This window comes from Garra rufa, chromosome 9 (assembly GCF_049309525.1).
Source record: "Garra rufa chromosome 9, GarRuf1.0, whole genome shotgun sequence".
In the NCBI taxonomy this organism is placed as follows: domain Eukaryota; kingdom Metazoa; phylum Chordata; class Actinopteri; order Cypriniformes; family Cyprinidae; genus Garra; species Garra rufa.
In genome coordinates, this window is record NC_133369.1 from 14,678,823 (window position 1) to 14,703,343 (window position 24,521).

Sequence of the window (24,521 nt, forward strand, 5' to 3'; positions counted from 1 at the left end):
AAAGCACCAAAAGTTGGTTAAATGACTGTGGTGTTGGTGTGCTTGACTGGCCAGCAAACTCACCAGACCTGAAGGCCACTGTCAAACAAACCTGGGCTTCCATACCACCTTAGCAGTGCCACAGACTCCCACGCCGAATTGAGTAAGTAATTAAAGCAAAAGCAGCCCCTACCAAGTATTGAGTACATATACAGTAAATGAACATACTTTCCAGAAGGCCAACAATTCACTAAAATGTTTTTTTTTATTGGTCTTATGAAGTATTCTAATTGGTTGAGAGTGAATTGGTGGGTTTTTGTTAAATGTGAGCCAAATCATCACAATTAAAAGAAACTACTTCAGTCTGTGTGCATTGAATTTATTTAATACACAAGTTTTACAATTTAAGTTGAATTACTGAAATAAATGAACTTTTCCATGACATTCTAATTTATTGAGATGCACCATATGTAGAGTACAGTTTAGTAAACTTCATATTCTATTTTTTGTGAGTACAAGAATGAGTATTTTTACTATTTTATTATTACTATTCAGCTATATGTTGAATTCTACTGGAGAGTAGTCAAATAAATTTTATTAATAAAAATATATATTATTATTATTGCACATAATTCTTTTCAAATGTATTCAACTTTATTATATTGTATTTATTAAAATTTTAATAAATTAAAAAAAAAAATTAATTAATAATAGTAGTTATGACACCTAATTATTTTCAAATGAGTTTTGCTTAATTTTATTCTATTTATTTAACTTTATTCGTAGAAGTGTAGATTATTGAGGAAATTTTATTATGTCAACTATTGTAAGCATAGGGAAATAAATGAAGTCAATTTTATTATTAAAATTCAATTTTAGTTTTATATTCTGAATAAATTTTCTGTTCTGTCCCATTTTACAATTAATTATCAAACCAAATTATATTCAAATTGATCTAACTTTATTTTTAGAAGTGCAGATTATTAAGTAATTTTTATTATGTAAATTTTGTATTCTGTTTTAGTTGTTATCTTTATTATATTTTATTAGCATGGAGTAGGACAATAAATGAGTAAAGTAAAGTTTATTAATAAAATAATATTTTATTTTTAAAATGTATTATTTTCTGTTCTATTTTACAATAGAGTAATTATGACACCTAATTTTTTTTAAATGTGTTCAACTTAATTTTATTCTATTTATTTAACTTTATTCTTAAAAGTGCAGATTATTAAGTAAATTTTATTATGTAAATATTGTATTCTGTTTTATTTGTTATCTTTATTATATTTTATTAGCATGGAGTAGGATAATAAATGAGCAATGTAAAGTTTATTAATAAAATAATATTTTATTTTTAAAATTTATTATTTTCTGTTCTATTTTACAATAGAGTAATTATGACACCTATTTTTTTAAAAATGCGTTCAACTTAATTTTATTCTATCTATTTAACTTTATTCTTAAAAGTGCAGATTATTGAGTAAATTTTATTATGTAAATATTGTATTCTGTTTTATTTGTTATCTTTATTATATTTTATTAGCATTGAGTAGGAAAATCAATGAGTGAAGTAAAGTTTATTAATAAATTAATATTTAATTTTTAAATGTATTATTTTCTGTTCTATTTTACAATGGACACCTAATTATTTTCAAATGCTTTCAACTTAATTTTATTCTATTTATGTAACTTTATTTTAAGAAGTGAAGATTATTGAGTACATTATATTTATGCCAACTATTGTATTCTCTTTCATTTGTTATTTTTTTATTAAATTCTACAATAAATTATTTTAAGTAAATGTTATTAATCATATTCTATTTTATTTTTAAAATTATTATAATATTCTTTTCTGTACTAATCTGTTCTATTTTACAATAGAGTAGGCTATTTATTTTCAAATGTGTTCAACTTTATTTTATTGATTTAACTTTATTCTTAGAAGTGCACATTATTGAGTAAATTATATTGTGTAAACGGTTCTATTCTGTTTTATTTGTTATATTTATTCTATTATATTCCATTAGCACAGAGTAGGAAAATAAATTAGCACATTTTTTGAGTACATAAAAATAAAAAATATATATTTTATTTTTAAAATGTATTCTTTTCTGTTAAATTCTGTTTGATTTTACAATAGTTCTATATTACTGTGTTCTGTTTTGTTATCTTTATTATATTCTATTAGCACAGAGTAGTAAAAATAAATGAGTAAAGTAAATATTATTACTGTTTTATGTTCTATTTTACAATTATTAGTTATCTTTTGTTATCTTAATTCTATCATACTTTATTAGCAAAGAGTAATTTGGTTTTATTAATAAAACTGTATTCTATTTTAAAAAACTTTTTCTATTTTATAATAGAGTATGTTTTAAATTATTAAACCTAATTGTTTTAATTTTTCCAAACTTTATTTAATTCTATTAGCACTTATTCTAAACTTTGTCATTTAAAATATTGAGTCTGTTTTGTTAGTTCATTGTATAATATTCTATTATAGTAAACATCTTTATAGAGCAAACATCATTAATGTAAAGCAGTACATTCCCTTTCATACTGTGTGACGCTTTCACACCTGCACATACAGCCCATGGCGCGCTGCACTGTGTGTGAACGCGCTATTCTAAATAAAGTTTTTCCGGTTTTGAAGCGCGTCCTCTTCCGTTGTCAACATGGCGGAATACGATCTCACTACCAAAATTGCCCACTTTTTGGACAGGCATCTGGTTTTCCCACTGCTGGAATTCCTCTCAGTAAAAGAGGTACATGTGTAACTTACATTCGTATTTGAAAGCGTGCTGTAGCACTGTTTGTATGTTGAAGGCGGCAAAGCTAGTACCACGTGCGCGCGTTACTGTAGCCACAATAGCGTTGCCGCACCGAACACCGGCACGTCCGGTAGTGTGGAACTCACATAACTCATGATTTTAGTCGGTAAAAAAGCAATAACAGCCAACAAACTTCGACATGAATAACAGACGGTCAAATTCAAAGTATAACTAACACTTCTAGTAGTTATTTGCTGTATTCTATCTTAAAACCTAGTAAGCTAACTAAACAGCATTGCAAGCAGCTAGTGAGAGCTTAGCTTAGGACAGCTGAGCTGTCACTTTGTCTTACCTTGTCTTTTTCAAGCTAGTGCTGCGTTGTTAACATTAACGTTAATCTTTGACATTTTTACTTAAATGGATGCGGAACGGTTGGTTTTGTGGTGTTGGCTTCATTGTTTTGAGTTTTCACCAAAGTATATAACTGATTATATCTGGCAAAGACATGAGCTTTTGTTGAAATTACCAAAAAGACTTCGAAAAACCAGTATAAATTGTTGAAACACCAATGTGTGTGTGTGTGTGTGTATTTTCCAGCAAAAGTTACAGTACAGTAAGAAATGTCAAGAAAAGTGTGTATATATATATATAAGTACAATTTTTTGCATTAGTCAGAAAAAGATGTTATAGAAATTGGATAATATACTTTTGCGTTCTTATATCTTCATGTATGTACTAATGATGTTTCCATCACTAGATCTACAACGACAACGAGCTCCTCCATGGAAAGCTGGATCTCCTCAGTGACACCAACATGGTGGACTTTGCAATGGATGTATACAGGAATTTATTTCCTGACAAAGAAATACCCAACTGTGAGTAGATTAACTTCTATTGCTCTTCTGTGATGAAAGATGCTTACTGGGATGAATGAGAATTGACTTTGAGATTCATCTCAAAAACGTGTCATCTGTACATTTACAGCTCTCAGAGAAAAGAGGACTGAAGTTGTGGCTCAACTGAAACAACTGCAATCTGAGACGGAGCCCATTGTGAAGGTGTTTGAGGACCCAGAGACCATGAGGCAGATGCAGTCAACAAGGTAAATGTTGAAATTATACACATACTAACAGTCTAACCTCTTCAGTCACCTGTCACTTACTTTGTCTTTTCATTGTGTTTAATAAAATGTTTTAGTGCTGCAACTGTGTATCTAAATATCAATATGCATAGACTGTTTGTAAGACTGTTTAACATGCGTGTTTAGTTTCATCGGATGTTTTGAGAAATTGAATTTTGAATTTTTGATTTTATTAATTGTAATCAAAGCAAAAGCATTACTTGACAGTCATAATTTATTACGTTACATTTTTAAAATGTTCTATTGTTTTTGAATTTCAGCTCTTAGAACTGTTTTTAAATTTTTTTTTTTGTGCATATGCCATTGTGGTACAGCCAAAGACATGTTAGTGCAAGTGCCAATAACACAAATGGAATCCATAAACCTCCAAATTTGCAGAGTCAAGCAATGCTCTTTTGTGGCTCATTTATATATCCAGATGTGTTTGACCAAACAGATGCCCCAAAGTCTGTTACTTTGGATCATCTACCGATGAGGTATTTAGTACACGGTTTAGGGTGTATTGTGGTTGACTTGAAATTAAAAGTGACCTTTCTGTACTTTATAGTACATTGTGTAGACCTTTACTTGTTTGTGGTTTTTACTGGAAGACTGTGGAGAATCTTTTAAATGTTATGACAGTACTTTAGTCATTTTCTATTCCAAGCAACAGCTGAGATGGTACTTAACTTATTTTCTTGTTCATCTAATGCAAGTTGAACAGTGTTCAATTGCACAGTTTAGACAAGACAGTCCTCAGGGATGTGGGATGGAGCCCTGCTCGATGCTAGACGATACTCCAAACAGAACATTTGTGGCTCTTTTTCTGGAAGGTCGGGTTTAAGTGCCATTTAATTAAGTGGATGGCAGAACATCAGCGGGCATTTGTAATCACAATCGGTTTGTGTTTGATTGAAATTGCCATGTGGATGAGTGTATGGTTTCGTTCTGCAAATTTCTGAAGAGCTGAATGCTCGAGCGTCCTGTGGTGAGTTTCACAGAGGCTACTTTTTTCTTTTTTTTTTTTCTTTTTTTTTGTCTGATGCTGACTTTGCCATAATTAAAATATTTTGGTTAAACTCAGTCCTCATCCAGTGCTTGCTTTTCTCTGATGGATGTTCCTCATTTCTAGCCGCCAGCTAATCTAGATGTTTTAGGTTTTATTATGTGGTGTATTAGGGATTAGAGATGTTTTTATTTAATTAAAAAGAGGTTGGTGCACTGATCACTGAAGGCAGTAGAGATATTCTCAAATAGTTGCCTCCATTAGCAGTTGGAGGGATTTGCTGCATTAGTAACAGTGGATTCTTGTTGATTATGTTGGATTGAAAAGACATTGTTCTGCTCTCAATCAGTCGCCATCAAACCTAGACAGAAGAGACAGCATAGCGATGACATAGTGGCCGGTTTATCCACTGTATTTGATGTGATTCAGGCCAGATCTTGAGACCACTATAGACTTGAAATGTCGAAGAGTTCAAATATTTGAATCTCTGCCTGTGCTTTATGCCAGGGATTTCTGAGATTTTTTTTTTTTAGTTAGCTAAACTTTTTTTGGCCTAAAATATTTTCTAAGTACCCCCAAGATTTTAAAGTAAATATTTTAGTAGTTTAATGGCACAATATGTTCCGATACCCTTTTTTCCTTCCCGATACCGATTCCGATACCTGGGCTCGGGGTATCGGCCGATACAGAGTACTAATCCGATACCTGGGTGTGTAATTGTATATACAGCTGTAGATAATACTAATAAATTATTTTATTGTGTGCTTCAGACTTATTCCTTAATAAAACAAATATACAGTGATATATACAGTGAACTAGAGTATTTTTATTATATGACATACATTGAACTTGTATTATATGACATATACAGTGAACTAGAGTATTTTTATTATGACATACATTTGACAGTAATATTTTTTCATATAGTTAGTATTACTAATCTGGTTTTCTGACGTACATCAGCCCTGTTTATAACAGAGAATTTTGGCCAGAATTTGAAAGATTCTCACTAGATCTCGCAGCAAACTGATTCATTGTGCGGCATTTTCAAATGCTCCTCACTAGATCTCGCAGCCGTAACAGTGTTGCAAAATCAACGTTGGCTCCCGAATAAAGCTGTTCGGGGTTTGTGCAAGTTTGTTTGCATTGCAGTCCAAGCTGATAAACGGTCAGCGCTGAGCAGCTCAAACGTGTCGTGTTAGTTTCACTTTCGTTTCGCGTGCCATTTTATGTTTCTCATCTGAGACAGAAATGGCAGATCTTATGAGTTGAACAACGTGGTGGTCACGCCAGTGTGACCGCTCACGAAAATTAGTAACACTGGCAGAAAAATTGGTCACAGTCTGGAGCCCTTTAATATTACCGCAAGTGTCCCGCGCGCTTTAGTACAAGGAGTAAACAAACCACGCGCCTGTACAATTAATTAACACAGAACCACGCATTAATTCATATTTAAACAGTCGGTTTTTGGCTTAATATTAGTCCATATCACGATTTGATTTAAGTGTAATGAACTACCTTTGATTAATGCATCAAACTTTGACAAATTCCGTGACGTTCCGCGTTAAACTGTAAGTTCCATTTTGACTGGATTCCGCGATTCCGTCCGTGTTTTCCGCATCGCAGAAATCATAAAGCCCTACATATGAGACATGGCGCCGTTTTAGCGGACAAACTGCTAGCACATTTGTATTTCTTCTTCGCTGCTCTAAACAGTGGTTGCTTGTGGCAACACTGTTTGCATTCTGAGCCGCGAAGAAGAACTGGCTTCTGATTTGCTAGCGGGAATAACATCTTAAGAAAATGGTATCGGATCGGTACGTGGGTTCAAGTACTCGCCGATTCCGATGCTAGATTTTTTTTTGTGGTATCGGCGGCATTTCCGATACTAGTATCGGAATCGGAACAACCCTATGGCACATGCATCCTCACGATTCTCAAATGTCTGTTAATAGGCACATATGCAGGTCAGCAAGTCAAATATTTTTTTATTTAGGAAGCATTTTATATTTATTCTTATTTAAAAATTATTTTAACTTTACGTTTTTATGATTTGAGTGATTAACTTTTGAGTAATTCATGAACCCAGCAAAACTTGTATAGATTAAATATTAATATTAAATAACAACTGAAATGGCAAATCAAAATTCAATGACATGTAGCTTCTGTGAATGTTTTAATCACTTTTTTTGGGTAATATTAATAAAATTGACTTACTGTTAGTACCTTTGACATCCCTAGTACACATTTTTAGACATTTGTGGCTGTATTAAAGTAAGCTTTGTGAGTTTTGCAGATTTAGTGTAGAAACTAGATTTTTTACATGCTCTGAAGAAAATTAGTGGTGTTTTCTAGGGCTTGGTAAAAATATTGACTTCTCAATTTTAATCGATTCTCATTTTCAAAACAATATTGATTCCAAAAATCGGTTAGTCTAGACTGTTTTCAGTTAATGAACGGAACATTGTAGCACACCTCCCATCCAATAAATTCCAGTTAGCTTTTTGCCTTGTTACTTTTGATATCAAACAAGGTCTCAGATTTCAGATTCTGCCCATTTGATTACAATATTCAAATAATATATATTGTTTTGGTGCTGTTTAATGTGGAGTGACAGATCACTGTAGCACCTCAGTTCATGAGAAACGACAACACTAAGTGCACATTAACTGATCATTTTTAATACCAGTTTCAGCACAACATAAACTTGAATAAAGATCTGATAGTATGTTAAAAGAGAGTACAACCTATCAAAATCTCTATCCAGTATCATTTAATTGCTCAATCAGTGTTTCAACAGTGGAAAAACGTCATAAGAACAGCCTGTAACATTTACCTCAGATTTTACCTTATGTTTAAATAAATCTGTCAGGTTATTATGACAGCCATTTGAAGTTTTATGTTTCAAAAAGCAAATCGTAGTAGAAATATAGGGATGTAATTGTAAAGTTAATATTATAACATTTTTATTATAAAAACTTGTGTAATTTAACCGTTTGTATGCAAATATTTTATAAGGTAAATTTAACCTTCAATTAGGGCTGTGCGATTAATTGAAATCGTATTGAAATCGCGATGTGAACATGTACGATTTCTAAATCGCCTTACAGCACGATTTTTTGCACGCACTCGACTGATACTTTTCCCACAGCATGCTATTTGAACCGATCACAACACAGCGCGCCTAAACAGAGAGCAAGAACATGCCAACGTTCATACTTGAAACCAGAAATGGTAATGCTGGTTTTCTTAGCAGAAAGCAGCTAGACTCTGCCAGTGTTCTAATTGTTTTTGTGTGGGACACTGTGGTCTGGGTTGTTGTTTTTTCAGACCCTCGCACACACATACTGTAGCCTACTTACTTTTTGCCATAGGTCTGTTCTAAAGACATTTTGTTCTACCTTTACTAGGCAGGGCTCGAAATTGTGAACGTTTTGGTCGCATATGCTCCCAAAATTTAATCTGCGTAACCTGAAATTATATTTGGGAGCATTATGCGAGTGCGAGAAACTGTTGTGGTCCGACTTGGTTTAATTTATTTACAAAACTTTTGCTAGCCTAACTGCACAGACTGCTGTGAGCTGATAAAGACAGTGACCGGTTCGCCATTCTCTCTTTCGATTGTGAAAAATAAAAGGTCTCAACAAACCGCTTTTGAAGAAATATAATATATTTTGTGCTATAGCGTACATTCTGTCAGATATAATTCTGGCGCCTCCGTGTCCATATACGTTACTGTACAATGCGGCATTCATCCACATCAGATGATAACTCAGCGGCAGAGTTCCACTCACACAGGGGCGTAATTTTCACTGGGGACATGCTTTTCAAAATCCTGTTTGTGTCTTCTCATTTCAAATGGTTTTGTTATAATAATCTCTTTTATTGTAGAATACACGCTCAGCGCCTTTGAGAGTCTCGCAAGATCGTTAAAACGAAACCAAAAATGCGGACGCGCAATCAAAAGCAATTTCAATATCCCGCGTTTAGAGAGCGGCGACTCAATGCGCGCAAATTAGGCTACATAAAATATCTAGGCAGTTATTAGTATGTGGGCTATAAAAAATATATTGTGCAGTTGTCTATAGTTCTGTATCATGCTTGAAAAATTCGGTCTCTATTTGCACTTTGAATATTTAAAGAGTCGCCTACTTTGATCATGTGCTTGTAAAACATCTGCAGTCAGAATCAGCCATGAAGAATCAAGATCAGTCCATTACTAAAAAGAAATTGGGTGCGCCTACATTTTTTTTGGTGCTCCTAACTTTTTTCACCTGCTAGGTGATTTTTTTTTCCGCCTTCTGTTTTAGAGACATGTTACAGGTCTTTGATAAAGATCTAATTGTTTTCCTTTTAAAAAAAATGTTTTAGATTCACACTGTAAAACATGTCTCTGTCAAAATCGTGATTAAAATCGAAATCGCAATACGGTTCAAGAAAATCGTGATAGGTTTCTTTTGTCCAAATCGCACAGCCCTACCTTCAATATTATAATGTAGTACCTAGGGCTGGGCGATTTTGCCTAAAAAAAAAATCTTCGATTTTTAAAGAAAAATTCGAGTTTCGATTCGATTTTCGATTTTTTTTTTCCCCAATGCACTTAAAAAATGACTGTAGACATTAGATATAGTGTCAAAAGTGCAACTTTATTGCTATGATTGTCCTCAAGAGATAAAATGCATAGAATCCCAAAACAAAAAGTAAATGAGACTCTGTCATTCAACAATTTCAAGCTTTAACCCAGGTTTAAGCAAAAGTGCAACAACTTCACAGTAGCTTACATTTTCTGTTAAAGAAATCAGATAATTACACATTTTGTAACATAACATTACAATTAAAAAAATAAACTCTTCTCAGTATAGTGTGAATATAAAAAATGAAACTTGCCTGTGGCAGACATATAGCCTGCTCAAAGAGTGAACAAATGTAAACTTTTATCTATAACAACAAAACACGTGCTTGTTAGATCTCTGAAACATTGTGCATCTAAAACTTTCAGCATGTGATTAAAGCCTCGCTTTTCGACAGAATAAATTGGCAACATGTCTGTGGAAATATAAAACAAGATCGCCTCTGTAATCGCTTTCCATCGCGCTCCGTTCTTATCATAAGGCGCACAGTTTGTAAAGCTCTCAGGAAGTGTAGTTTGCTTTTTAGCAGGTGTGCTAGAGGAGCCGTATTCCGGCTGCACTTCTCCCATTCTTCGGGATGTTTATTCCTCAGGTGCTGGAAAAGATTTGTTGTACTGCTGCTTCTAGTAGCAACAGCCTTGAAACATTTTGCAGCAAGGCTTCGTCTGTTTTTTGTCTGCTGCGGGCCGTTCACATGTAGCGTCTTTTACGCGCTCAAATTCGTTATTTTAAATGTAGACGCGCGGCTTGCGCGCGCATAATGGAAGCGACGCGCGCGGTGCGACGCGTTCGTTTTTTCCAGGCGCGTCCGCTCCGCATCGAGATAAAAACATCTCAACTTTTCAGAATTCAGCAAGCGCACCGCAGCTTGGAGCTAGAGCGCAGCTGATGGTTGCTTAGAAACGGCAGACGCTTCCGGAGCACAAGCGCCCGAGCGCTTTGTTGACAAGGAAGAAAGCGTTTTCCACGCGTTTTTAGGCGCCACATGTGAATGGCCCCTTACCTGTGCTTTTCTTTGGAAGTAGTTCTCTGCTACACGTTGGAAAGTTGTTTTGACTGTTACGTTGGGCGGGGGCTGGCTCATATCGCGCTACGGTAACGCACAAGACGAAACGCGGAAAAGTCAGAAAAAACTATTGTGGCAAAAAAACTCGAGTTTGCAAATAAAAATCGTTTTAAACTACAAAATCGATAAATCGATTATATCGATTTTTTGCCCAGCCCTAGTAGTACCCACTGACTCTCATGTAGAGCTGTGTAGATTACTTACAAATTGTAATCCGTTACTGATTCCGAATTACATGACACAAATTGTAGTTAGTAACGTAATCCATTACAGATTACTTTTGACCCAACACTTAGATCACATTAATTTAAATAGGATAATCTTGTACCATATTGATATAAAAATACGAAAATTAAGAAAAAATATTTTATTCATTGTTATTAACAACATGAAGTTCATTAAACATTATAATACATCAGGGTTTCCCAAACTGGGGTTTGTGAATGAACTGCAGGGGGTTTATGGGTTTAAGGAAAGAGCTAAAAGGTAATTAAATCATAAAAATATTATATAAAAATATTTTAAAATAAAATATTTTATTAAATTTTTTTTAAGATTTATTTTTGCCTTTATTATGATAGGACAGATAGGATTCAAACACGGGACGCCCGAAGCGCAACGGCGCTGTATGTCGGCACGCTGCCCACAAGGCTATCGGCGCCAGCAAATATTTTATTTGTTTACCTGCGTGTCATGTGACCATAACCAACTTCAGAGAACCAATGAATATGCAAATTTGATTCTTAATTATTAAAACATTTATTTCAAAATTTCAGGAGTACTTCAAGTCAATATATTAGGTAAAATAAGATCAGATGACAAAAAAGAATTATGTATTTTAGTGTTTGAAAGACAAAAGCCTCCCAAATACATAGAAATGCATGATTAAATAACCTACAGAGTGATAATTCAAATAAAAATCAGTGTGTTCATCTGTAGTTGATGCAGTGTTGAAACACACCTCAAACCTGAGATGATTTTTCTAAGTCATTGCTTTTATGCTGTGTCGCCACCTGACTAAAGACTGGTCTTTGTGTGAATGTCCACAAAACTGAAAGACTTTCTGAATGTATATAAGCAGTAGGCTATTTTACAAAGGAAATGTAAAAGATGTAATCATGTAATCCATATAATCATGTAATCCATAAACTGTAGTCTGATTATGAGTATTTCAAAATGTAATTTAATCAGATTCCAAAAATTACTTGTAATTGGGTTACTTAATTCAAATTGCATGTAATCAGTTACTACCCAACTCTGCCCTAATATATATTTTACAGCAGTAGTTCCTTTTTTTCTTGAAAATTTGCCATCTACTGTACCTGATATACTGTATATTCAAAATAATCTATATCGAAACTATTTGAATTGGAATCTAATCGATTTGCAAGCTTGTGAATCTTTTGAACTTGTGAAATTTGTATCAAAACCCAACCCTAGTATTTCCTTTTGCAAAAAACACTGATGCACTGCTAGGGTGTTGTATTGCAGTGTGCTCTGTGTGGTTCTTGCTGTGATCCAATCTCTTGGAAAAGTAATTGTTTATATCTCTCCTCAGAAAGCTGCACAAATTGAGGTATCATTCATATCCTTAGCACAAACTATGTACGCTCCGAAGTTTAATACTTGAGGTTAGGGGTTTGTTGAAATTCGTTGAAATTTGCTTGCCATAGCAATTGTCGCTAATTACTTGTATCTGTTTTGTGTCTCTGTTCAGTGTGTGAATCTTTTGGCCAAAGTAGAGACAGTAACTGAGGCCACGATCTGTACTTAGTTATTGTTTAATTGCTCGCTTTGACTAGCGCTAATACCACATCGTGCTTCCATATATTTTATCAGGCTACCGCTGTGCATTTGTGGTGTCTCTGCAGTGAGAAATCTCAGTAGGTGGTATTGCCTTTCCTAGACAATTTTAAAGACCAGTTTGCGTTTCGTTTCTCCAAAACATGCTTTTATCACAGTTCAGGATTAAGTTTGTGGCCTTAGAACCAGGCGCAGTCTTAATTAACCCGCTCAAATGGATGTCTGCTCTTCATTAACGAGCGACTTTGAAGTTTACTTGTTCGATCTGAATATTTCGGGTTTCGGAGGGCATTTTTCAGTGTCTGGAGTTTCACAGGCCGAGACGACCACGAGGAAGTGCAGATCAGGACTCGTCTTTATTTGTTCTTTTATTTGTTAATAGCTGCGTGCGTGTGACGTGTTTCTTTTAAACCGCGTCGTCGGATGTTTACTGGATCAGCACTCTGACAATGTCGCTCACGGGGCGAAGGCTATAAGCAGGTGATCTCATGTTTGGAAATCTGTCAGGACCATTGTTCAGGAGTGTTAGGACATATGAAGTGGCGATGGATTTTTTTTTCTTTAACAGACTGAGCGTGATGGATGGATGGGCTGCGCTGAATGGCTGAGAGCCGAGTTATCTCGCAGTTCCCTCAGCACCAATGCATTGACCTCCGTAGCAAAACCTGCCCTGTCTGTCTGTTCCTCATTTCAACCCAGACGGGAGGTGGTGAGAGCTGACGGAGTAAAGATGTAAGATGTAAAGATAAACATGGACTGACTGTTAGTACTAGGTGAGAGCTGAGGATGTTGGTTAAATGCAGAAGTGCTCAGTAAGGACAATAACACTGTGTCCTAATTAGGTTTGATGCAATAGTCTTTTAATGACAAGACAAGCAATTTGAAACAATTAGTGGTCTTATGAGTAGTTATTTAATATTAATTACTCACCCTCATGTTGTCCAAACTAGTAAGGCCTTTGTTCATCTTGGAGCACAAATTAAGATATTTTTGATAAATCTGAGAGCTTTCTGACCCTGCATAGACAGCAACACAACTGACAGTTTCAAGGCCCAGTCCGGTAGTAAGGAAATTGTTAAAATAGTCTATGTGAAGTCGGTGGTTCAACCTTAATTTTATAAATCTGCGAGAATAAGTTTTGTACACAAAGAAAACAAAAATAAATGTGCGTAGACTGACAAGGAAAAGAAATGGTTAAAAAAATATTATTTTTGTTTTGCGCACAAAGTATTCTGGTAGCTTCATAAATTTAAGGATGAACCACTGGTGTCACATGGACTATTTTAATGATGTCCTTACTAACTTCCTGGGCAAATCTGGTAGTTGTGTTGCTGTCTATGCAGGGTCCGAAAGCTTTTGGATTTCATTATAAATATCTTCATTTGTGTTTCAAAGATGAATGAATGTCTAACGGGTCTGAAACGACATGAGGACGAGTAATTAATGACAGAATTTTCATTTTTCCTTTTTACTGTTTAAAAAGATAGTTTACCAAAAAACTTGACGTTTCCAAAAGTGTATGGCTTTATTTCTTCTGTGAATCACAAAATTAGACATTTTTAAGAGTGTTCTCACTGCTCTCTTCCAAACAGTGCAATACATGGGACTGGGTAGGACTGTACGTTTAATCAAAATTAAAATAAAATTTTTGCATCTGTTCTGAGCTTGGGTTGTAGTTAACATGCATTTGGAAATGCAAGATTTTCGTTTTACTTACTAGTTATTGATATTTATAGTACAGGGCAATTGAATGCTTGTATCAGATTGGCTGACGAACGTTCTAAGGTGTGCAAGTATTTTTAGTGAAACACATGGCTAATGTAGTTCCAGGCAGGTCTTGACCGTATTACATGTCCATATCACTTTGCCAAATGATTTCAGTTATTTCAAAGGTCTTTACAGCCTAAAACAGCAAAATAACCAAACCCGCATCGACACTGGCCAAATAAATACATGCAGTAAACAACAGGATAGAAACAACTGATTATTTCCATCTTTTTGCCACAATATTATGTTTTATTATGTATGGAAAGCACATACTCTATTTCTCCCGCCCTCTCTCCCTTACAGATGCACACATGGCAAGTGTTGTTAGCACTACTCTCACAATTTTATAAGTAAAATAGTTTAGCAACTTAAAAATTACAAGACATTTCTTACAAGCGAGGTATCAACGACGCTGTTTTTAAAGAAAATAAACCTAAAGACATTGTTGTTTGAGGAAAACATTTCAGGGTGTGCATTATTTTCTAATAATTCAATGGCCCGTTGTCAATTATTACTTACATAATGTGAAATTTTGGGCCAAATTGTGCAGCCCTACAAACAAGACAAGCGAACCTTAAGCTTAAAAAAAAAATCTAAGTAGATTTTTTATCAGATATACTGTGCAAATCTCTCTTCAAGTTGTGCTGCCTCAGGACTGGGACTGCCAAGCTCCCAAAAAGGACAAAAATACACCATGAAAACATAATTAAAGTGATCCTCATGATTTCTGCTTTATATTCCAACCTTCTAAATCAATGTAATAGCTTTGTGTGAGGAACAGACTGTTTTTATTTAAGCTGTTACTCAAAATTTAGCTTGGCAGCTGTGGTCACCATTCACTTTCATTGTATGGAAAAGAGCAGCTAGGACATTCGGCTATAAATAACCTTTTGTGTTTCACAGAAGTCATAAAGATTGACATGAGGGTGAGCAAATAACAGTTTACATTTTAAGTTGAACTATCCCTCGCTTCTCATGTGGACTGGGATTTTAGACCAATGAGATTTCACGAAGGCCAGGACTCGGCAGCACAATGCTGTAAACATATTAATCAGACAATTGCAGAAATGTATTGTTTCTTGTTGTGGCTGGTTAAGTTTAGTAAAATCTGATTTACATGGAGGAGATAGTTAGGTTTTATCGCTTATCGCTGGTTAGGACACTGCAAAAGGGAGGTGGCTCGTCTCCACCCAGAGTCCCAGCATCTGTCAGATGATAGTATAATGGAACAGAAGCAGTTCTGCAGGAGAACGCCTTTATAAACAGCCTTTGAACCTCCCCACAAATAAAATAAACGTGCAACCTCCTCTTTCTGTCTGGAGCGCACAGTGACGCATGGCTGCGTTTGCCGAATTCTTCAGAGGCCGGCCACATTTGGCGGAGGTGGTCGTGCGGTACGCATGGTTCCCAGCCCCCCGTGCCAAGCATTTTGCCAAAACTCAATGATACGCAGTGCAAGTAGCTGTGGATTCTTACTCCAGCTCACCTGATGAGGAGACACAATGTTTACTCTCTTTCTTTAATTAGTGGTGTTTCCTAAGGAATACTTACTGAGGCTCATATTTAGGCTTATTGGTTTTTCTAAACCCCAGTATTAAATGTTGGTGTGTAACTCATCCCGCAAAGTTTGTGCTACGGATATGAATAATACCTCAAATCATGAGGCTGGTTGAGAAATGTGTGCTATTATAAGTAATCAGACTTACTATTTTTGCCTGACCGACGATAAACATAATCATATTTTTTTTATTGAAGAAGACCATGAGGCTTTTTTTTTTTTTTTTCAGAAAATGTGGAATTGTATTTTTTTTTTTTTTTAATTTTAAGTTTTTCAACTGAATTTTTGGCATATTTAGAGGAGAGTAGCGATGTCTGAAGAGATAGGGATAGTTCAGAATTAAAATTTCCTGATAATTTACTTACCCCCATGTCATCTAAGGTGATCATGTCTTTCTTTCTTCAGTTGAAAAGAAATTCAGGATTTTTCTCCATATAATGGACTTCAATGGGGATCAGCAGGTTGAAAGTCCAAATTGCAGTTTCAATGCAGCTTCAAAAGGTTCTACACAATCCCAGCCGAGTAATAAGGGTCGTATCTAGCGAAACAATGTGCCCAAAGTGACCTAGTGTTTACAAAGATAACATGCGAAAAAAGTCAAACACCCTTTACAAAAAAAGGTAAAACAGCCATGTTGGATGATTTTGAAGGAGAAAATATGGAGTTTTCCTCTCTACCCAACCGTTTTGAACCAAAGTACACAGACAGAGCAAACCACGCTGACCTTTCCAATTTGATTATGTAATGCATGAAGATGTAGATGCTAGAGATGTAATGATATTATTAATATCGTGGTATCACGATAGCATAACTGTCTAGATATTATCGTGGTCACATGCCGATATGAAACAATATGGTCTTCTGGGCAAAAAGTGTAGATTTTAAAAAAATATTCTAACATAAAAGGTCTTTAAAGTTTGCTTTGGCACAGTATCTGTCAAATCAATTAAAACCAAAAGCACAATATGGCTTAATCCCTTCATCGAGTCGGTTTTCACTGCGCATTTCAAAGTGAAGCACGCATTTTATTCAGGCAAGCAGCTCGTTATCTGGTGTTTTCCGCACCTCAGAACGGCTCTGTTCCTGTTGAATGCAGTGAACTCGTTTATTGCATGTGCTATGAGTTTAGTACATGTTTAAGAACACAACGGCCACCAGTTATGCTTTATTTTTGTGGCAGATGATTACAGCATTTCACTAGATTTGTAGAGAAATGTGTTTTTGTAAGGCTGTTTTCACTTAAGCTGGAGTTTGCCATCAAAATAAAAGCTCTACTACCGTTTTCGTCAAAATAAAAGCGTAAAGGTGCAGTAAGAATTGCTGACAGCTAGTGGTTTAAATGGGAATTTACTTCAGTCTAACTTATCTACTCTAAAATATCTCTTTCGAGTGTAGAAATTAGGAAATATTGTATTTTCCCTGCTGTAGATAATTATATTATTATTATATTTGTTTTGCTAAAATAGCTGTGTGAATGTCTTTTAGACTGAGACCAAATATCACAACTGAAAAGAGGGTTGAATCCCCTTTAAAATTCAAGTACAAGTCAATAAACTGACTTTTCCTGACTTTCTGACCCATGTTTTCTAAGGAACATGGGATGGAGCTTTTAATTTTGAACTTTCAAAGTGCATTAGATAGAAGAATTTAACTTTAAAATGTACAACTTTTTTTTCCTAAGTCATTTGTCTTTTTTCAAATATCGCAATAAATACTGCATCGTGGACATTATCATATCGTGAGATTTTGATGTTGTTCCCTAGTAGATGTGCATCACAGAGCTAGTGTAAGATGAGTATTTGTGGTTTAAAAAGTATGAATTTGTTTAGTTTTTTTTTTTTTTGAAAAAAGGTAGATTGTTTCATTGATAAGACCCTTTTTCCTCGGCTGGAATCATGTAGAGCCCTTTGAACTTGCATTGAAACTGCAATTTGGACCTTTAACCCATTGATCCCAATTGAAATCCACTATATATATATATATATATATATATATATATATATATATATATATGTATATGTTTTCCTCAAAAATGATGAAACAATTTCTTTTCAACTGAAGAAAAACAGACATGAACATCTTGGATGACATGGAAGCGAGTAAATTAGGGAAATTTTATTTCTGGAGTGAGCTAATCTTTTAATATGTGGGATTATCTTTAAGTGTGTATATGGGTCAAAGACAAGGCATCACATTTTGGTGTCCACATCAAAATAAATTGACAAAAGACATTTTATATAAACAAAGCATGTAAATGTAAGTGAATTATCTACTTTATTTCAAATAATGTTTGTGAAAATAAAATGTCAAAATATTTACATTTCTAATGTAACTTTTTTTTTTTTTTAAGCTCTCTAAAACTAGTGTTGATGCTTTAATTTGGCGCATATGTATTTTAAAAAAAAAATGTAATTAAATAGGTTATTGAATATGATTTTCTCTTAGATGAGTTATTCTGAGAGCTGTTTTTGATCCACTCCTGTAACCTTAAGGAACCCTTGCTAACCCCTTAAAATGTTTGTCTTCCAGGGACGGGCGTATGCTGTTCGACTATCTGGCTGAGAAGCATGGCGTAAGTACTTCTGCTGACTCTTCCACCCCTCTGAGGAGTTCTCATGACTCTTCTATGAACCCAGTGTTGTTTTGGGGGGCCAACGGGAGGGGCTGTCCTGAGCAGCAACACATTAAATGACTTCCCAAAACCTTAAGTCATTTTCGGGGGTTTTATGGCTTGCAGAAATTTCTGCGGACATTTACATTCTGTGGCGAATTGTTAAGAATAAACGGAACAGCTCGGGACCCGTGGGTATGGCCTCAAGAATGCTGGGGATTCTATATTTGACTTGACGGCACTCCCACCCCAGCATCCTGAGACTGACCTGAGGCCTGTCCTCAGTGCACCTTCACTGCACGGGCTGCGGCGTCTTTACGACACGATCCTCGCCTTAACAGCCCTCTCGTCGCCGCCCCCAGGAAGGCCCCTGTAGCCTTAACGACATCCGCACCAGGGCTCTAGTTTACTGTGACCACACAAACACACAGACTTAAACTAGCGCACACACACACACAAGCTCTCTGTTCTGAGACGCTTTGCCAGCGAATTTCCCGAGCGTGATCTACCGAACTGTCCGTCAAACTGCTGGTGCTCTCTGTTCATTGCTGAACTTAAGAATTGTAGTTTAAAATGGTGAGATGATGATCTTGGGGTCATGTGGGTCACAGCTTCCTGAAGATGTTAAATGTACAAATCATTTTTCTGTACTCGCTAGAAGTAAAATACTGCACCAAAAACCAAAATCAAAGCCTGTCAGAATGTTTGATTTTTAAAGGAGTAGACATGACATGCACTCTGACTTACTGGATTTGAAAGCTGTGTTTGATGGGAAGGTTTTCAGCGAATAATAATGAAAATATTTATTCAAAGGGAGGAATTCAGAATGAATTCAGGCCAGTGATAGTGCCATTAAATATTTATTTAAATATGTATTATTTTTTTATATATATACACAGTAGTCAACATTTGGAGTGGATCAAAAAAGTTAATTAAAGTTGTCCTAAGACAAAAACAGGTATTGTTTTGGTTTTAGGAAAAAATTGATAAGGTTTTGATCCACTTTAAATGTTGACTAGTATATAATTAATTGAGGCCAGTGATAGTGCTATTGATAAATATTTATTTAAACATATTTAAATAAATAATGATCAATGCCAGTATTACTGGCCCCTGTTAACTATATATAACATATTATGTTATACATATATACATATAGTTACTTGGGACCAGTAATAGAGGCATTGATAAAAATACATAAAAAAACGATATATATATATACACATTTACAATGCAGTGTCTTTCCTTGCAGTTCCGCCAGGAGTATTTGGACACCCTGTACCGCTACGCCAAGTTCCAGTACGAGTGTGGGAACTACTCAGGTGCAGCGGAGTACCTCTATTTCTTCAGAGTCCTGGTATGTGTCTTACCACGCCCCTGTCTTTAACAGATGACAGAGTCGTGTTTTCTAGCATTCTCCTCTGGGACGTTCCCAGCGGGGCAATTTTCAAGAGCTTCTTTTCATCATGACACCCTTTCATTTTCTCCTTCGCAAATTGAAGCTATTAAATACATTCTTGTTTAATAAGTTCTTGTCTAATGGACAAACAGTTTTATTTTGATGGAGGGTTCCCCTGTGAGTGTTAATTAAGCCAAACGGTCGCCCTGTGGAGAGTTTGAATTATCGTCTTCGCTTAATATGGTTCTGCTTTTTTTAGGACACGACTCTGCCAAATCCCATGAGTTACGAGCATTACGTATGCACTTAACGCGGTGTTTTTCAAAATGACGCAGGTGAAAAGTGAACACGACTCGCTCACAGGTAGATTTTCTCGAATTAGAATCCAGATCCTTTTATTATGAAATATTGTGCCATTTATCCATCTGTTATAGCAAAACAGGCAGCTTTTTGTTTGCACTTGAGGCAATCCGAAGAACTAAAAGCTCCTGATCTGTAATTACTTCTCAAAAGTGCCATCCCATGGCTTGTTAAATTCCTTGCAAGTCTTGAGTGCTGAAAAGAACCTCTTCAAGGACTTGGTTAAGAGTTGTTTCAGGGCTGTGTTTAGTGGCGGACTTCATAAGCTTATGGGTTTATGGGCAGTGCTGCTCCCCATAGATGATTGGTGGGGATTTTGTGGCCTAATCACTCTTGGTTTGACAGGATTCCCCATTTTTTTGCAAGGGTTAAAGGTTACACAGCTTGCTCCATATAATCCCAATTCACCAAAAGCAAGCTTTTAAACAGAAGATGACTAGAATTTTTGTTCTCCCAACAGTCAAACCATTCTGAGTATTTTATGGAGCCAAACTCTTATTGGATAACAGGATATTAAGGCCACATTTACAATGCAGTTGAATGCAGCCTCAAATTTTTTTCCCCTCTTCTAGTTTTTAAATTCTATTCTGAAAATCCAAAATCGCTTAAATCAGGTAATTTCAGTTCTGATCTGGAAATAAATCAGATATCAGATTTCTTTGTGACTTCAAATAGTCAAGGTGCAGTTGTTTTCATGCATTTGAATTAACCAAAAAAAAAAAAAAATGGTCAAAGGTTAAAAATCTACTATCTATAATACTTACAAATATATGTGCATGCATTTAATATTATTAATAGTGACAAAAACAACAACAGCAAATAGTCTTATTTATACTATTTATTATTATTGTTAATAATAATAATAATAAAACAATAATAAATGTACATAAGTAATAAAAATAATATAATAATATTATGAATTTAATTATAAATAATTATAATAATAATTGTTATCATCGTTACTAATAATAATAATGAATAAAAATCTTTAAAATTGTAATATTTAATATATATAATATAAAATGTAAAAAAATTACATAAATGTAATAACAATAATAATAATATTATTATTATATAATTGTTATTATTAATAATAATAAATAAAAATGTTAAAATATTAATATATAAAATGTAAAAAAATATAATTAATATTATTACTAAATTTGTATGTATTATATATTTCTTTATATCAGGAAGATTTTAAGGCAAAATTTTTTTTAATTATTATTATTTTAAACAACATGAATATTTTACACTTTTTTTTTTTTTTTACCCAGAATTTTATTTAGTTAGTTGTTGATTACGTTATTGACACTTAACAAAAGAAACAGAATTGAAATTTAGAGTTTCATTTCGTTAAACATTTCAGGATAGTATTTTTTTCACACGCTGATATGAGCTGATATGGACTACTTTAAAAAGGCTATATGAACAACCTTACCAAACAAAATTTGGTTTGAACATAGAATTGAAGTTGGTTGTTTTGTCTTGTGGTGTGAGGCTTGCTTAGAGCTTACACAATCACCCACAAGTTCCCTTAGGATGACGAACCTTTACCTTTTTTGTAAAATGTTGTCTGGATAAAGATCCAGGCAGTGATGCACCGAGGACCTTGGATTAAATAATTTTCACCAGTGGAATACTTTTGGAATCAGATAATACCAAAGTAGGTTTGTGGGGGAAGATAATTGCAGTTCACTGAGAGTACTGGCAGTATCCATGTTACACGTGCGTACTTCTTATTTCCTCTATAAACAAAGGGCTCATTGCTGGGGCTCTGGTGTTTGTGGCTTCTCTCCCACTGCCTGTAGAAATGAGTGAAAGATGAACTTATGGGGAAAAGCGGCCGGGCGCTCAGGGCCCAGCGCAGTGCTGTCTAGCTAGTGGGGCGGGGGGCAAATGACGGCTGGGAACGAACAAATTGACCCGCTCCTTTCTCTCTGGCCGCGGTGTGTGGAGGTAGTCCAGTGTCCTAAAGAGAGGTGCCCATTGTCAACGCTGCCCTGGGCCAAGAGTGTTGCGAGAGGCTCCATGCCTGGCTAAGTTATCGGACTCCCTTGCCGGCGAGTGTTTCTCACGTAACCACATAGCCTGCCTTCTCACATGGAATGCACTCCTGTTTCTTCTGACCTGCTCTCACGTATGATTCACTCGGCCTACATTGTTGTTTAAAAAAAGGCCAGACGCTTGCCAAGCGACAATGAGTCGCTGTGGCAAGAAAGTGACCGAAAAGAAACCCTTTATTTAATTTGGAATAAATCTTGGTTTTAGTGTTTCAGAGGTGTGATGAAGTCTGTGTTGTTTAGATTTGCAGCATGTTTCCCATTTGCGAATGATTTGCAGCGTCAGTCACGCTGTTTGTTTGTTTGTTGTGTCCCTGTGGTTTTCGTGGGAGCCGAGGGAAGGAACGGCAGACAAGCCTTGAATTACACCCTTCAGTTTTTGTCACCCTTTTTTGCATATTCATTAGTAGAGATGCTTAAAGGGATACTTCAACATTCTGTCTTCATTTAGTCACCCTTGTGTGAGACACTGAGACAATTTTCACTCTATAGTTTAGACGTTTGGAGATTTTCTTTTTGAAAGAAGAGTCTCCTCACCAAGGCTGCATTTATTTGATCAAAGATACGGTAAAAACAATAATATTGAGAAGCTATATTACAATTGAAAATAGTTGTTTTCTATTTGAATCTATTTATTTCTGTGATAGCAAAGCTGAATTTCGCTGTTACTTGATCCTTTAGAAATCATTCTAATATGCTGATTTGGTGCAAGAAACATTATCAATGATGAAAACAGCTGCTTAATATTTGAGGATTTTTTTCAGGATTCTTTGAATAGAAAGTTCTAAAGAACAGCATTTATTTGAAATAAAAAGCTTTTGTAATATGTGACCCTGGACCACAAAACCAGTCATAAGGTTAAATTTTACAAAACTGAGATGTATACATCATATGAAAGCTCAATAAATAAGCTTTCTATTGATGTATGGTTTGTTATGATAGGACAATATTTGGCCGAGATACATCTATTTGAAAATCTGGAATCTGAGGGTGCAAAAAAAAAACTAAAATCACCTTTAAAGTTCTTCAAATTAAGTTCTTAACAATGCATATTACTAATCAAAAATTACATTTTTATATATTTATAGTAGGAATTTTACAAAAAATCTTCATGGAACATGATCTTTACTTAATTTCCTAATGATTTTTGGCATAAAAGAAAAACCAATAATTTTGACCCATACAATGTATTTTTGGCTATTGCTACAAATACACCCCAGCGACTTAAGACTGGTTTTGTGGTCCAGGGTCACATATGATAAATGTCTTTTAAATTTACCAATTTAATCCGTGCTGAAAATCAAAATGGGTAAGCTAGTCATTTAAAGCTGTGCTTCTCAACTCCAGTCCTCAGGGCCCACTGCTCTGCACATTTTGTATGTTTCTGAATCTGACACACTCCGTTCAGATCATGGATCTTTCTCCTAATGATCTGATAATCTGAATTTTGTTAAATTAAGGAGACATACAAAATGTGCAGAGCAGTGGGCCCTAGGGCTGCACGATTAATCGCACGATGTTGTGAGACGCATTTAGTCAATGAAGCCGGTATTAACTGTGTATTAACTGCCGCTCCAGCTGAACGCACGTGATGGAGATTTACTACTAATTAAAGTACCGGCTTCATTGACTAAATGCGCCTCACTACATCGTGCGATTAATCGTGCAGCCCTAGTGGGCCCTGAGGACTGGAGTTGAGAATCACTGCTTTAAAGGGACAGTTCATCCAAAAATTTAAATTCTGTCATTAATTATTCACACTCATGTCGTTCCAAACCTGTAAGACCTTTGTTCATCTTCGGAACACAAATTACGATATTTTTGATAAAATACAAGCTTTCCAACCCTGCATAAGCAGCAACGCAACTAACAGTTTAAGGCCCAGAAAGGTAGTAAAGGCATCATTAAAATAGTCCAAGTGACATCAGTGTAGAGACCTGCAATCCCGCGGGAGTACCACGGGACCCAATGCAACAGAGTGCGGCGCGGGACGAAACTTGATGGGCAAGTGCGGGCGGGTAGAGACTCGTGTGTGTGTGCGGGATGCGGGGAAATAAAATGATTCGCGGGACTCCCGCAAAATAGAAATAAAATATCTAAAAACAAAAAATTGTTATTCACCTATTGCACAAAAGCTGCAAGAACAACATAAATGTGATTAGTAAGCGTGAGAATAGGCAGTTTCGATTTAAAGCTTGTTTGCAGCGTGAGGAATGTAGCCATCTGCTGATTTCTGGAACGCATCGCCAATCTGTGGTGTTCAAGTTAAAATCCACTCACTGCTCAAAAGTTTTGCACAGTGCTGAATATTGCGTGCTTACGAATTACAACACACAAAATGTACTTTTGTGAGCTTTACGAGATTGCGTACTGAGATGTCAGCT

At 35.4% G+C, this 24,521-nt stretch overlaps 1 protein-coding gene across 1 annotated transcript in view; it reads left to right on the forward strand.

Annotated features, from left to right (window-relative positions):
• The first annotated feature begins 2,639 nt into the window (after positions 1–2,639).
• The window catches only part of eif3ea (eukaryotic translation initiation factor 3, subunit E, a), a 64,009-nt gene continuing 42,127 nt past the window's right edge, over positions 2,640–24,521 (forward strand). The window contains exons 1-5 of the mRNA XM_073846801.1: positions 2,640–2,747; positions 3,511–3,628; positions 3,738–3,855; positions 18,234–18,276; positions 19,568–19,672. Of these exons, the coding sequence (XP_073702902.1) occupies positions 2,658–2,747; positions 3,511–3,628; positions 3,738–3,855; positions 18,234–18,276; positions 19,568–19,672 (474 nt within the window). The 5' untranslated portion in view covers positions 2,640–2,657. The remainder of the gene's footprint in view (positions 2,748–3,510; positions 3,629–3,737; positions 3,856–18,233; positions 18,277–19,567; positions 19,673–24,521) is intronic.